Source organism: the organism of the source record quoted next, unplaced genomic scaffold, assembly GCF_019419815.1.
Source record: "Pyrus x bretschneideri cultivar Hongxiangsu unplaced genomic scaffold, Pyrus_bretschneideri_v1 Contig63, whole genome shotgun sequence".
Lineage (NCBI taxonomy): Eukaryota > Viridiplantae > Streptophyta > Magnoliopsida > Rosales > Rosaceae > Pyrus > Pyrus x bretschneideri.
In genome coordinates, this window is record NW_025999802.1 from 1,659,796 (window position 1) to 1,675,217 (window position 15,422).

A 15,422-nucleotide genomic window follows, 5' to 3' on the forward strand; every position below is an offset into this window, starting at 1 on the left:
ATCGATTCTACGTCTTACGTTGGTTGCAATGAATTTGAGGGAGAGGAAGGAGGGATGGTTTGTTACGTTATTAGGTGCATGGGGGTTGAAACTTGAAAGAAAGTATACAGAGTAAATAAAGTTTGCTTTGGACGTAGGCTTGTGGGGTTTGGTGGATTAGGAAGAAAGAGGATTAATTAGATGGGCAAACTGGAGTGAGTGAGACGTGTTCTTATGCGCGGAAGGATGTTGCTTTTTGCATAAGGGAATCGCACTGCATGTGTATGGTCCAAATTATTGGACCCCACCACCATCTACATTTCATATATATATTAATTGTATGGCGCATATACAGGCAATACTTTTTTCAATGTAATATTATGTAGATTTTATTTTGAAAGATCGCAAAATCTTAGAAAAATCAGAGGGGGTAGAACTTGGAATTAATCGAGGAACAATCAAGAAAGCGGAAGAGGAGAAGAGCGGACTTGATTATCGCTGTATAATGGTGGAATTAAATTTAAAGATAACTGGTTTAATGTTAAAAACTGTATAAAAAAAGAATTATGCTCGTAGGGCAATTTTAAAAAGTATTGTTGTGAACACGAAAGATTCCTTGAAACAAGAAACCAGAATAACGTGTACAAAATAATATTTTTGTGTTTATGATTTTGGGGTTACGATCTCTCTCTAATTTGGTCCTCTGATTCTATCTTCGTAAGGTGTAGGTTTGTGGATGAGTTGTTGATCCAAAGGGCCGTCGGGGCTTGATCTAAGGATGAACAGTTGATGAACAGATCTTCAAGGGGCGTTGGGCTTGATCTTGAAGAATGAGTGTATGGATTTCTTCAAGGGGCTTTTGGGCTTGATCTTGAAGGTTGATGGATGAGCAGATCTTCAAGGGCTTTTGGGCTTAGTCTTGAAGAACGATTGGATGTGTGGATTTGTTTGTGTTGTTGATCCAAGGGGCCGTTGGGGCTTGATCTTAGGATGAACGATGAACACTTTCTTCAAGGGCCGTCGGGGCTTGATCTTGAAGAATGGTTGTGTGGATTTCTTCAAGGGCTTTTGGGCTTGATCTTGAAGGTTGATGGATGAGCGGATCTTCAAGGGCTTTTGGGCTTAATCTTGAAGAACGATTGGAGGTGTGGATTTGTTGAGGTTGTTGATCCAAAGGGCCGTTGGGGCTTGATCTTAGGATGAACGATGAACACTTTCTTCAAGGGCCGTCGGGGCTTGATCTTGAAAGAGGATTTGACGAAGAACGAAGAGTGCTTTCTTGATCCTTCGGAATTCTTGGGAATTTGGATGCTCGAGAGCTTTGGAGTTTCAAAGCTTCAAGGATTTGGGGAATTCTCTTCCAATTTGGGAGTAGAGAAATGTATTTGTGAATTCCTTGATGCTTGATACCTTGATGGAGAAGCCTATTTATAGGCTTTGAGAATGAATCACCACCACAAAATATTTTTTTCCTTTCCAAGCACCATTGCCTAATTTTCCCACTTAATGCAATATTGAAATTGAAGTGGTGTAACTTATGGCCTAATTTCCCACTTAATACCATTTTAAACTTGAAGTGGTCTAACTTATGGCCTAATTTCCCACTTAATGCAATATTGAAATTGAAGTGGTGTAACTTATGGCCTAATTTCCCACTTAATACCATTTTAAACTTGAAATGTGTATGCTTTGTCATTGTCCAAATGAGAAAAACTTGCTTTGATCCGTAATGGATTGAAGTGTGCTTACCTTGTCATTGCCCAAATTGAGAAGAAAAACCTTGTTTAATCATCCAAGGGTATTTCTTCCTATTTTGTTGAGTCACATGCCATGTGTACAATTTGTACGACACGTGGCGTATGCCATGTATGCCTTGACACGTCAAAACTTTAATGCGTTGGGTGAACATTTGTTTTACTGAAATTTCGATGTCTACAAATGCCCCCACTTCAAGGCGCGTCGTAGACATGTGCTTGTCATGTGTAGAAGATGCGTTTTGAAGTCCCTTAATGTAGATGTCAACCCAAGGGCCGTCGAGGCTTGATCTTGAATTGGGCTGGAAATTTCTTCAAGGGCCATTGAGGCTTGATCTTGAGTTTGACTGGAAGATTTTCTGGTTTCCTCCAATCGTTGATTTTCCTTTGTGCTACTCTTGAACTGGGCAGCAGGAAATTTCTTCAAGGGCCATCGAGGCTTGATCTTGAGTTCGACTGGAAGATTTTCTGGTTTCCTCCAATCGTTGATTTTCCTTTGTGCTACTCTTGTACTGGGCAGCAGGAAATTTTGGTCTCCCCCGAAGGTCTGAGCTTTACTCTTTTTTTCTGTTTCTTTGTTCAATCTCTCCAATTCGTATTGAAGAGGGTTAGAGGATAGCTCAGCATATGCAGTTGTTGCTTGTCTCCACATGCTTTAATGTATCATTTTTACTTGCCTTACTTGCTCCCCTTTGCAGAAGTGGTCCCTTCTCTGGAAGTGTATCAACCGTTGAAGATGACTACTCGAGAGCAACGCTAGGTAAGCAACCAGGGAATAGATTCCAGGCAGTCGGTTCCAGATCGGAAGACTGACTCCAAGTGCCGGCTGATTGCTTCTTTCACTTTGCCATGCGAGTAAGAACAAGGACAAAGGAAAAGACAAGGAAAAAGCATGATATGAGATACCTTTGCTTTCGACCTTGATGATATGAGATACCTTTGCTTTTGAAGAAGCGGCAAATGGATCAGCACATGTATTTGTTGTGCTTGTCTCCACATACTTCAATCTACCGTTTCCTCCTGGGTCATCTGTACTCCAGGCATCTGGTATCTTCTTTGGGGAAGAAGAAAAAATTGAGTATTTCGAAAGGCTTTGCTGGGAGTGCGCCCTCAGAGGTGAGGAAGAGTTGGGCATTTTTTTTTTCAGGTCTGCCTTGCCATAAAAGATGAAGGTCGACATATATAGGGATTTCCCAATAGCAAGTGGTGGTTATGTTCTTTTACCCTTGTCGACAAACGTCTCTTCGATTTTTTAACAAGCGTCTCTTCGATTTCTGAGCGAGCGCCTCTTCGAAAAAGTAGTCACGGGTGCGGCTCTGCCACCACGCTTGTTGGCAAAGGCGCGTAGTTGGGATGATAACCTTCACGTGTTTTCAACTTTGTCAGAGATCTTTTGACAAAGTTGAACGCGTTATCTGAAAAGCCGCGAAAGCGTCGCCGAACTTCACGCAGGAAAATCCGATTTTTTTGAATCGGTGGTCGTGTCGCCTTGGCTTTTTATAGAGGTATCGATTACCTCCAACATGCACACTTTGAAGATCGCCCGTTTGTGAAAATCGTCTTCGGCCCTTTCTGATTTTACTCCATCCACCTTTCTCTTTTAACCTTTTGACAATGGCTAACCCGTCTAACATTTGCTTAGATTTGAGTCTCAGCAGTGATCCGAGTGCGCCGCGTCAGGTAAATGTATGGTGCCCTTCTTTCTTATCTTCTAATGGCCCTTTGACATGTGAAGATTCTGTGATGAAGGACGCAACAACAGCTACGATAGTAGCTAGGAACTTCCTCACTCCAAAAGATAGTAGGCTGCTTTCAGAACGGTCCGATGAGTTGGCCGTTCAAGAGTCCCTAACTCTCAGTGTTCAGTGCGCAGGCTCTGTGTCCAACATGGGCCAACGCCTACTTGCTCGATCCCGCCAAGTGGAATCATTGATGGCGGAGGTGGAAACTCTTAAGCAAGAGATCAAACAGCTTAAGCACGAGAATAGAAGTTTGCATGTGCTTGCAAATAACTATTCGACGGGCATGAAGAGGAAGCTTGATGAGCTGCAAGAATCCAGTGGTCGAATTCAAAGTGACCGTCAAAGTGACCGTCAAAGGCTTGCTGCTTTCTTCCAGAGGCACCTTTTTCCTGGCTCATCTAGCGTTCCACCAAGTATTGAGGCCTCTTCTTTGATGCCTCCCGCTTCTGTAGTTTTCCCAAGTAGTGGGGCTTCACGTGAACAACCTTTATGAAAGCTCCATCTCTTTTTTTTTTTTTTTTTTTTTTTTTTTTTTTTGTACGTACTTGTAATTTCTCGGAGATCAATGAACATGCTTTACTTATTTAGTGTATTGTGCTAAATACAGATAAAACATATACATCACCAAGATGTGTTATTTCCTTTTTTTTTTTTTTTTTTTTTTTTTTTTTTGATGATGTGATTGTACTTGAAGTTTTGAAGTTTCAAGTTGCCTACGTACCCTTGGTTGAGGAGGGATCAAGTCATGACGTAGTTCAAATGAGTGATGATTTTTTTTTTTTTTTTTTTTTTGATGATTTTGCCGTACACAGTTTATGCTCTTGCGGGCCAGGAGCGTTTGGTGTCGTTTGCAGTTTCAGCTCGTGCAGGCAATGAGCGTTTTGGTGCCGTTTGCAGTTTCAGCTCGTGCAGGCAAGGAGCGTTTGGTGCCGTTTGCAGTTTCAGCTCGTGCAGGCAAGGAGCGTTTGGTGCCGTTTGCAGTTTCAGCTCGTGCGAACAAGGAGCTTTGGTTGTTGCCTTTTATGCTCATGCGGACCAGGAGCGTTGGTTGTCGCCTTTTAGGCTCGTGCGAACGAGGAGCGTTGGTTGTCGCCTTTTAGGCTCGTGCGAACGAGGAGCTTTGGTTGTCGCCTTTTAGGCTCGTGCGAACAAGGAGCGTTGGTTGTCGCCTTTTAGGCTCGTGCGAACGAGGAGCGTTGGTTGTCGCCTTTTAGGCTCGTGCGAACGAGGAGCTTTGGTTGAATTTGTCAAACGATCTTAGAGAGGCATTCCTTGCAATCTTCATAGCAAGGAGTCTTGACCGAGTGATTGAAGAAGTCTTTGGGGAAGAAATCGCGCATTGTGATGGCAACGGACGATCTTTGTGTCATAACTTCCTCATCCTCAACACTTTCATGTAGCTTTGAAGGTTGACGGTAGCTGCTTTGCCCCCTTTCCGATTGGTGAACTTGTGGAGGAGACCTATGTTTCTTGTGCATTTTCTTTGGAGTGACATAAGTCCATCCTTCAACTTCACTTGACGTGACTGACATGGTTTTGGAGCATGCCCCCAGCGGTTGAGGTGAAGATTTTGAGTTCAAAGAGCCAGAAGTGACGGTGGTATAGTTTGACTTCACCACATCATTAAGATCTAGCTCGATGATCCCTTTCTGAGCTAACTTCATGATGAGATCTTTTAGCACAAAGCACTTTTCCGTCGGATGACTAATGAAGCGGTGGAATTTACAGTACCTTGGACTGTCAGTACGGTTCATCTCTTCCGGCCGTTTGCACTCAGGTAGGTCGATCACCTTTTTGTCAAGCAAGTCTTTCAACATGGCAACCACGTCAGAGTCGGGGAATGGATATGTCTTCTCCTCAAGCTCCGTCAAAGTGCGTCTACGTATCTCTTGATCACGAAAAGCTTCGGTTTGAATCGCCTTGCCTCGTGTATGGGTTTTGACTGGAGTTGTGTTGACCGTCATTGCTTCCTTGGTGGGTTTCCACGCAGCCTTATCCACCTTGGGCCCCAAAACTTTGTCATTCTTGTAGTCGGCGATCTGTTCTTTCTTCTCATGACGGGTGATGCTTAACTCCATATCATGGGCGCGGGTGGCTAACTCCTCAAATGTTCGTGGTTTAATGCCTTGAAGGATGTAGTGTAGTCCCCACTGCATGCCTTGAACGCACATCTCAATGGCAGAGATTTCAGAAAGCCGATCTTTACAATCCAGACTTAAGGAGCGCCATCTATTTATGTAGTTGATGACAGGTTCATCTCTCCACTGTTTCGTACTGGTCAGCTCTAGCATGCTTACAGTACGACGAGTGCTATAGAAACGGTTGAGGAATTCCCTTTCTAGCTGGTCCCAACTGTTGATAGACTCGGGTTCGAGGTCGGTGTACCAGTCAAAAGCGTTACTTTTCAGCGAACGTACGAACTGTTTGACAAGGTAGTCTCCCTCTGTCCCAGCATTGTTGCAAGTTTCAATGAAATGGGCGACATGTTGCTTCGGGTTGCCTTTTCCATCGAACTGCATGAATTTTGGGGGCTGATAACCCCTTGGCATCTTCAAAGCATCAATCTTCTTGGAGTAAGGCTTTGAGTACAGTACGGAGTCATGCGAGCTTCCTTCGTACTGTGTCTTGACAGTGCTTGCGATCATCTCCTGTAGCTGCTGGATAGAGAGAGATTCCATGAACGCCGTTGCTTGGTCTAGCTTCAGCTTCTCTTCGACTTTCTCCACTGGAGGCTCCTCTTCTTCGTCGACTTCTTTCTTTAATAGGCCAACATTTGGGTCGACTTTCACGTCGGGCAGCGCATCTAGTTGGTTGACAAGTGCGGCAATCTGCAAGTCCTTCTCTTCCACAGTCTGTGTAAGCTTTGCAATTGCTTCGCTCATTTGAGCCAGTTGTTCTTCAACAGAGGTGACGCCGATGGTCATGACTTGTGCAACCAATAGACATGACTTTCCTTCAGACATCCATAGTGCTGATGAAGAACCCCATTGGCCATTTTGGGGTGTCATCTTGTGTGCCTCAATAGCATGCTTTGGTGCCCCCATCAAGGTCAGGTGGATGACCGACTCGCGCCTTTGATGCTGCTCTTGCTTGCTTAGCAGTACCAACTTTGCAGCGGCATGTTGAGAAGTGGTTGTGGCACCAATGGATGCTCCATTTGCGGCGGAAGTGCTTATGCTTCTTCCCTTGGTGGTTGCAAGAACGGCTTGTCCCTTGCTTGATGCCATTGATTTTGGAGGTGTGCTTTGGTTGTTGTCAACTCCGTAACCATGCTCCTTCAACTTCTTTTGAGTTTTGGTGAGGTCACGATCTTTGTCGTTGACGGTGTTTGAAACCTTCTTTCCAAGATTTGAAGAGGAAGCAAAGTCATGCCTAGCCTTTGACATGAGTTCGTAGGCATTTGGGTTAAAGCCTTCTTCGGTCTTCTTAGTTGGAAGAGAGCTTGGTTTCACTTTGACGCCATGTTGCGCCTCCAGACGGTTGATGAGTCCGGCGGTTTGCAAGTTTTTCTCCTCTGCAGTCTTTAGCAGCCTTGCAATTGTTTCCTTCATCTGAACCAACTGTTTTTCAATGGAGGTAGTGCCGATAGTCATGACTTGTTCTTTGTTTGAAGCCATGGACTGTGCTTAAATATCTCAAACGGAGACAGAGATGAGAGGTAGAGATGGTCCCACCGGGCGTGCCAAATTTGTGAACACGAAAGATTCCTTGAAACAAGAAACCAGAATAACGTGTACAAAATAATATTTTTGTGTTTATGATTTTGGGGTTACGATCTCTCTCTAATTTGGTCCTCTGATTCTATCTTCGTAAGGTGTAGGTTTGTGGATGAGTTGTTGATCCAAAGGGCCGTCGGGGCTTGATCTAAGGATGAACAGTTGATGAACAGATCTTCAAGGGGCGTTGGGCTTGATCTTGAAGAATGAGTGTATGGATTTCTTCAAGGGGCTTTTGGGCTTGATCTTGAAGGTTGATGGATGAGCAGATCTTCAAGGGCTTTTGGGCTTAGTCTTGAAGAACGATTGGATGTGTGGATTTGTTTGTGTTGTTGATCCAAGGGGCCGTTGGGGCTTGATCTTAGGATGAACGATGAACACTTTCTTCAAGGGCCGTCGGGGCTTGATCTTGAAAGAGGATTTGACGAAGAACGAAGAGTGCTTTCTTGATCCTTCGGAATTCTTGGGAATTTGGATGCTCGAGAGCTTTGGAGTTTCAAAGCTTCAAGGATTTGGGGAATTCTCTTCCAATTTGGGAGTAGAGAAATGTATTTGTGAATTCCTTGATGCTTGATACCTTGATGGAGAAGCCTATTTATAGGCTTTGAGAATGAATCACCACCACAAAATATTTTTTTCCTTTCCAAGCACCATTGCCTAATTTTCCCACTTAATGCAATATTGAAATTGAAGTGGTGTAACTTATGGCCTAATTTCCCACTTAATACCATTTTAAACTTGAAGTGGTCTAACTTATGGCCTAATTTCCCACTTAATGCAATATTGAAATTGAAGTGGTGTAACTTATGGCCTAATTTCCCACTTAATACCATTTTAAACTTGAAATGTGTATGCTTTGTCATTGTCCAAATGAGAAAAACTTGCTTTGATCCGTAATGGATTGAAGTGTGCTTACCTTGTCATTGCCCAAATTGAGAAGAAAAACCTTGTTTAATCATCCAAGGGTATTTCTTCCTATTTTGTTGAGTCACATGCCATGTGTACAATTTGTACGACACGTGGCGTATGCCATGTATGCCTTGACACGTCAAAACTTTAATGCGTTGGGTGAACATTTGTTTTACTGAAATTTCGATGTCTACAATTGTGCACTTCAAATTTTATCATTTCCGATGTAGTTAACATTTTGCACGTACTTTTTATGTTTGTAGGATGCCCCCTTAATCTGCATCATTTGAGTTATCAAAAGGAAATTGCATCATTAATTTGAACATCCTTGTACGTTCATAGGATGACTCATATTTTGGGGAAATTCTTCACGTTGCAGCACATGATTGGTGCATACTGCATACACGAAATTGATGGATTGCCTGCCTAATTGTTGTTCTGATTAGTTTTGTGTCTGCTGAAACTTATATTATACCGACACATTAGACAGGTCAAATACAAAAGTATGATGAGACTGATAAGGGTAAATAAATTAACAAGAAATAATCCTGACAAAAAATAAAAAATAATAATAATAACAAGAAATAATTAAAGGAGGAGTACTGGCCTTGCGGAAGATTTCCAAAGAATGGCTGCCGTGGCACTTGGGGCACATTATAAATTTTAGAGAGATTCCGAGTTCCGATGCCATATATTAGGCACGTTTGATGACCTAACTAGTTCCTAATCACCCCAGTTCCTAGTTTGATATTGTTATGATTTGAAAAAAAACTATTTTTGTTGTACTATGAGAATAAGCAGATGTGAAATAAAACAATAGAGTATTTGGTAAACATTTTTGTAAAAGTGCTTTTGGAAAAGAAAAAAAATTAATATTATAATGTTTGATAAACTTTATGTAAAACAGTTATGACTGTGTAAAATGACCAAAAAATGTATAATACTATATGTGCTATTAATTTAATTTTCTTAACAAATAAAGGTGATTGACTAAATATACTTTATTTTTAAAAGAAAAATATTTATAAACTTTATTTTAAACATATAATCCAACATTTAACAAGAAATCATAATCCAACGTTTAACAAGAAATCATAATCCAACATTCAACATATAATCCAACATTTATGTTGCTTCACGTTTTCAGCTTTTTTTCAAAGCTCATTTTTGCTGCTTCACGTTTTCAGTTTTTTTTTCATCCAAAACTGTGAAAATAAGTTGTTTTAAGTGTTTACCAAATACTTTTTTGAATTCAACTTTTTTTTATACTCTTTTTTTATAAAAACACCTTAGTACTAAATCAGTATTTAATCCTGAAGAAACTGAAGAGGGAAAAAGGAGAACAAAAAACTAGTAAAGGGGCACCGTCCCATTTTCTCTTAAAGCATCTTCGATTCCTCCTCGTTTCTTGTTGGCTTTCATAAATCCAGGTCAACCTCCTCAACATACAAGTTGTAACACAGATTAAAATTCAGCCCAACGATAGGATATGATCTCGGAACCTTCTTTCCTTAAACGAATCAATACTTTCCATATAAACAAACTAATCACTAATTAATCCAATTTGAATTGTTAGTTCCAATGATGGAATAGTTCAATTTTATGTATTATTTAATTGAAGTATGCGCATATGTGGATTCCAAAAGTTCTACGTGCCACGTGCCGATGTCACTTTTGAAAAATTGAAATTTTGTTTAACTGGGTAAGGTTGTAGCCTTCAAGGCCAATTAGACAGCACACTTGTCTATGAACCTGCCGAGAAGAGTCGGATCAATCCGAGCGAAGAGCCGCCTCTTATGTAATGTCAACTTCAACAATTCAGAGTTTCAGACACCAAGGCGATAATTTTACGAGGAGCAATGGTTACGCTACAGTAATGAGCATAACATGACCGTAAAACAACCGCGAATTCACAAATAGCCAGTCCACTATGGGCCTAGTTCGGCAAATGAGTCGTATTTGTTGTGTGTTTTTATTTTTTATTTTTTTATGTCATATTAATTATCTTAATAGATCATATTATGTTAAATCTATAATCTTTAATGAATTTTTAACAGATGATCCAATAATGATTCGTCCAATCGTATTGTTTAGTGGCGAGTTAATGGATCAACAAAAAATTACTATACTCTAGATCTAATAATATACATCTTATCGAATTTTTAACAAATGATCCTATAAAGACCTAAAACGTTAACGCGTTTTTAAATAGTTACCCAAATACAACACAACCCATTTACAGGTTGATTCAAAATCTATTATTTTCTTGTCGTTTTATATCTGATTAACGCATCATGTACATTGCCAGGTCTACATGGGCCAAATCTGCCGTCTAATTTGACTGTTGTTATCCAAATTGTAGCGAAAAGCCCTGGGCTTTGACGGGTTTTGGTCGATTAAAGCCCCAAAATATCTTACAAGCGTTTATAAAATACAAGTCCAAGGAGAAAACAGAGAGAGAAAAAAACCCAACAAAATTGCCCAAATTCGCAGCCTACAAGTTATAAGATGAGTACACAACAAGAAGGAGAAGACGTGCAATCTTTCATCTACTTGCCTTTCTATATACATGTGGTCTCCAAAGAACAAGTGAAAGAGGACACACAACCCGCTGTGGAAGGACCGCAAAAGAAATCAAACACTCGAAAGAATTCTTATCATCTTTGTCCTTCCAGAATTTTCTTATCGTCTTTGTCCTTGCTAATAAAATGTAAAGAACCCCTCACCGTACATCCCCAAGTTTGGTACATGGAGAGATGAGCCGGCACCTGAATCTCTGCCAATCCAGGAATTAGATTCGAGACGCGTTCTTTTCGAGCATCCAGATTGTTCGAAAGCCGCCGGTTGTCCACAGAAGAAAGAGGAAGGAGGAGTCTCGAATCCTTTGACCATCTCCATGAACATTGCTTGCAGGTCCTCCATGGTATAACTCTTTGCCTCTCTTCTGGATTCCGCCATCAGAGACACCATTTCTTGCACAAAATCACTGAACCCCTGCATTCCGCATAAAAAATTACAGAGCAACGGACGAAATCAGACACAATCCAATACGCCATCCAAAATGTTTATAAATAAAATAAAAAATCAACAAACAAGTACCCACCTCGTCCTCTTCGTCGTCATCGGGATCGTACAGGCCAACATCGTACATACTTCGTTTTCTCTGGTCCGATAACACTGCATCAAAGCGAAAACAACGAACAACACACACGCTGTTAACACTGTCATCTTGTTTAATATTATGAAAAATAATTAATAATTAATTCAAATAAATTTCCAAAAAACAACCCGATATTTTTAATTTTATGTATATTATACCTGAATAGGCTTCTTGAATTTGCTGGAATTTCCGCTTGGCTTCACCCAACAAAGAAGGGGTTCTTGTCCACCTGTCCGGATGCCATTTCTGCACCCAAAACCGAGTTGACCAATACAAACCATCAAATCTATGCTCCTTTCATAAATTTTCACCAGAATTCGATAAGAAACAATCTTTCAAAAGAAAGTAAACCAACTCAATATTCTACTATCTCAACTAGGTTGAGAATTCGAGCTCGGATGCATACGAAAACAACATCCGCAAGCCAATGCTGTTACGCCAGCGGGATACAGGGTTTTAGACAAGACTAAAAAGAGATTATATTAGATAAAGTTTACTCACCATCGCTAGCTTGCGATATGCACGCCTTATCTCTTCCACGGAAGACCCCGAGCCGACACCAAGAACACTGTAATAAGAAGGAGACCCCTGAATTCGATCACCCTCCATCTTCAACAAAACCAAACTCTCGGAACTTCTTCAAACCAAATTCTCAGTCCACAAAATAATCACATCAGAAGCTTGCTGATCTCGAAAATTCTGGTGCCCAGACGACCCTTGCAATACAACGAATTACGAGGGAAAGGCGGTGGTTGCGTGATTTATGATGCGGTCGCAGGTCGGTTATACATGATATATAGGAGAAGACGGAACAAAATATCTGGTGGGCTTTTGATTTTTAACTCAGGTTCGCCATCCGGAATGTTCCTGAAACATCCTGTATGATTAACGTGGAAGTCTCTTTGGTGGTCGTACTGTAGATATTTTTCAGTTTCCTGATTTAGTAGGTGCTCAGTTTAGATACGGATTTGTATACCGGATGTTATCCAGTGTCCAGCTGACACCTGGAAGCTAATGCTTTCAATATACGCTTTGCAGACTTGGGCTTGCTGTTTGGATCCATAAGTTTTATCGAAAGGCCCATCAACCTTTCTATTTGAATCCAACGGCAGAGTCGATGTTTCCAACTTTCAATCACTCAAGTTCCAACAAAACCATGGCATCGAAACCATCGTTAATCTCCGCCGTTCTGATCATCTTGGTCGGCCCAATCCCAAACCTGACCCAGAGAGCCCCATCTCATCAAATTCACATTTTGCGATAATCGAATATAAAACTATTCAAATAAATATCACTAGACCGTAGTATTAAGTAGTTGTTTTTTGAAGGCTTTATTTTCCCTTGTTTTTCTTTTTGTTTGTTTCATTTTGTAGATTACTATTTTAAATTTTTAACACTTGTTTGCTCGTTTGATCAAATAGAATAAATTAGTTTTAGGATTAAGTACTTAAACCCTTAAATATTTTAGTTTTGTTTCAAATTGGTCTCAACTTTTTTAAACATTTCAAACAATTACCTAACCTATTGAAAATGTCACATATGCTAAGCCCCAATTAATTCTTGTTAAATAAACTAGTACTTTGTCTCTAGCATCAGTAGAAGGTCATGGAAGCATGAACTCTACCAAGTAATGGTCACCACTGCTAGTGGTGAAACCAGGAATTCTCGAGGGGAGAGGTGAACTTATATGCGTGCAAGGTTAAAGAAAAATGGCAACAAGCGAATCTTTTTATATAGTAATGTCTTCCATAATTAATCAATACAAATAAATTATAGTTGTTGCCGGCAAGGTTTCATGTCATGAAAACGTTGCATAATAAGCTCATTATCAGTAAAAGCAAATACATCTCTCTCAATGTAAACAATCATGTTATCATTCAACCATTGATCTCTCATTTTGTTGCGCAATGATGTTTTCACAATCTTCATAGCAGAAAAAGCTCTCTCCACAGAAGTGGTTGTAACCGTTAACACCGAAACTTATACACTAACATATAGCTTTCACACCTCTCGGTTCATTTTGTGAGATTTAGGTTAACAAGGTTCATTTTGGAGGTAGTATCTAAGAATTGCTTCGCGATAATTGGAGAATGATTTAAGCACTTTTTCTTATAGTATCGTTCCATGACGTAACTGTATAACGAAAGAAAAAAAAATCTTAGACTCTTAATCCTAGAGTAGACTATAGGGTAATATCTAATCAAATCACAAATTAATTAATCAATACTAACAATCATATGAATAATCAAGAATTCAATTTTTATTCTAAACCACAATTAAAAATTGAGTAAGTTAGCGGTTACTGCAATCAATTTTTATTACTAGACCATGTGTGATTCAAGTTCCTATAATACATATAATGTATGAATCCTCTTTTATGTACTTCAAAAAAAAAAAAAAATCAATAATCATAGTATTCATATGAATAATCTATAATTGATAACCATAAATTAAAAAAAAAATTAAAAATTTACCTCAATTGGAGTGGCTGGCTTGGTGTCTGGAGCTTGGTGGCCAACGGAACAAGGCTTTCTTGTGTTCAATTATGGGATTTAAGACAATTTTGAAAATTGAAATATGGAATAAAGGTCAGGGGATGTGATTTGTAATTTATGGGCAAGGGTGGGGGTAATAATTGAAATGGGTGGGAGGATTGGGATGGGGACCAGTGGTCCCTCTCTCTTTAATTATTATTTTTATTTGATTAACGCAAAACGACGTAGTTTACCAAACAAATTTTTTTTTTTTTACCAGGCCCAAAACGACGTCGTTTTGGCTTGGATTTAAAAGTTAAAAAAAAAAAGAACCTGCAAGCTCGCAATTCTCATATTCAAACCAGGAATCACCGTGGTTCCCAGATTCCTGCTGAACCAGAAGGGTTCAAGCCTTGCTCCTGCCTTTGTTTTCCTGCAAGCGAAGGAGCGGCCGCCCCTTTCGCTCATATGTAGCTTCACCATTGACAACCGCCTCTTTTAGGCTAGCACCTCCAAATCCAGCGCACAATCATAAACTCCACCTTACAACTTAAGCCGCCAACATAAAAAAGAAGGTCATGGAGGTTTCTGAAATGGTATGGACCGCCATGATGCGGCCACCACCATTTTCACTAACTACAAAGAAGAACTAACCTTTATTAGCCAAAAATCAGCGAATGAGGAAATCATATGAGCAGAAACAAGCTTATTGAAACCCTATATGAATTTTTAACTCTCTTCTTTGTTAGGAGATTTTCCGATCTTCATTTTTGTTTTCCATTTTATTCGTGAATTTGTTTATGTTTTTTTTTTCCCCATCTTCATGTCTTTTTTGAAGTTCTTTTTTTTTTTAATTTTTATTATTGTTGTAGTGTCCAAGTAAGCAAATAAGTGGAACTCATTGTTGCACATGTACATTTAATGAAAAAAAATTAACTGGGACTCATTGTTGTAGTGTCTAATTTAGAATGACACTAAAAGGTTGAAGGATTTTAGGTACTTAATCCTAAGTTTTATTTATCATACATTTGATCTTCCAAAATACAATGTCATTTCCAACGCAGTCCGGGACACCAAGTAAATACAAATAGTTGAAATATTTTTTTTCGAAGTGTCACAACACCAGTATCCCAACACGATGAAAAATCTTTCCTAAGGAAGGGAAGGTTTTCAACAAAAGACGCAACGAGTTGAAGAAGAAGACCGTAACCATCAGAACAATTCACCACTTGTATTTAAGCAAGTTACTTTTTTTTTTTTTTTTTTTTTGGAAAACTGAAAATATGCATAACCAAGGCCGGAGCCAAGAGTACAGGGAGGCCTCCAAGGAGGCAAAAACCAAGGAAAATACATACATAAAGCAGTGAAGAAGGGTACAAAGGCTAAAGAAATTGCACCATGTGCAAAGGCGTCGCCCCCTTCACTGCCAAAACAAAATTACGGAGGACACGAGAGCCCATCCTTGTTCAAAACATGCACCAATGAAGATGGGGATGGTTAACCCAAGTGGAACCTCACATCTACATATTACAACTCAACACCAAACGGTCCGCCGCCATGTTGGCCGATGTTGGAACCCAAGACCAGCGGCGCGTCTGAAATGAATCCCGAAGCCGCAATATTCTTGTCAACATAGGGAAAGCCTCCCAGCTGCCAGAGGATAAATCATTTACCAGACAAGATATGTT

The 15,422-nt window shown here is 40.1% G+C and overlaps 1 protein-coding gene across 1 annotated transcript; it reads right to left on the reverse strand.

Annotated features, from left to right (window-relative positions):
* Positions 1 to 10,563: 10,563 nt before the first annotated feature.
* LOC103931853 (chaperone protein DnaJ) lies at positions 10,564 to 12,151 on the reverse strand. The gene is made up of 4 exons (XM_009341383.3): positions 11,762 to 12,151; positions 11,419 to 11,506; positions 11,204 to 11,277; positions 10,564 to 11,094 (listed from the first exon to the last, which is right to left on the reverse strand). The coding sequence occupies exons 1-4, from the start codon at positions 11,867 to 11,869 to the stop codon at positions 10,801 to 10,803; spliced, it is 564 nt and encodes a 187-aa protein (XP_009339658.2). The 5' UTR covers positions 11,870 to 12,151; the 3' UTR covers positions 10,564 to 10,800.
* Positions 12,152 to 15,422: the final 3,271 nt, after the last annotated feature.

Bases quoted from the DNA above. Each gene is read 5' to 3' on its own strand.
- LOC103931853 (XM_009341383.3), bottom strand. From the start codon at position 11,869: ATGGAGGGTGATCGAATTCAGGGGTCTCCTTCTTATTACAGTGTTCTT. The intron at 11,507-11,761 runs GTGAGTAAACTT...TTTTGGGTGCAG, and splicing joins CATATCGCAAGCTAGCGATG to AAATGGCATCCGGACAGGTG. The intron at 11,278-11,418 runs GTATAATATACA...GCTTTGATGCAG, and splicing joins AATTCAAGAAGCCTATTCAG to TGTTATCGGACCAGAGAAAA.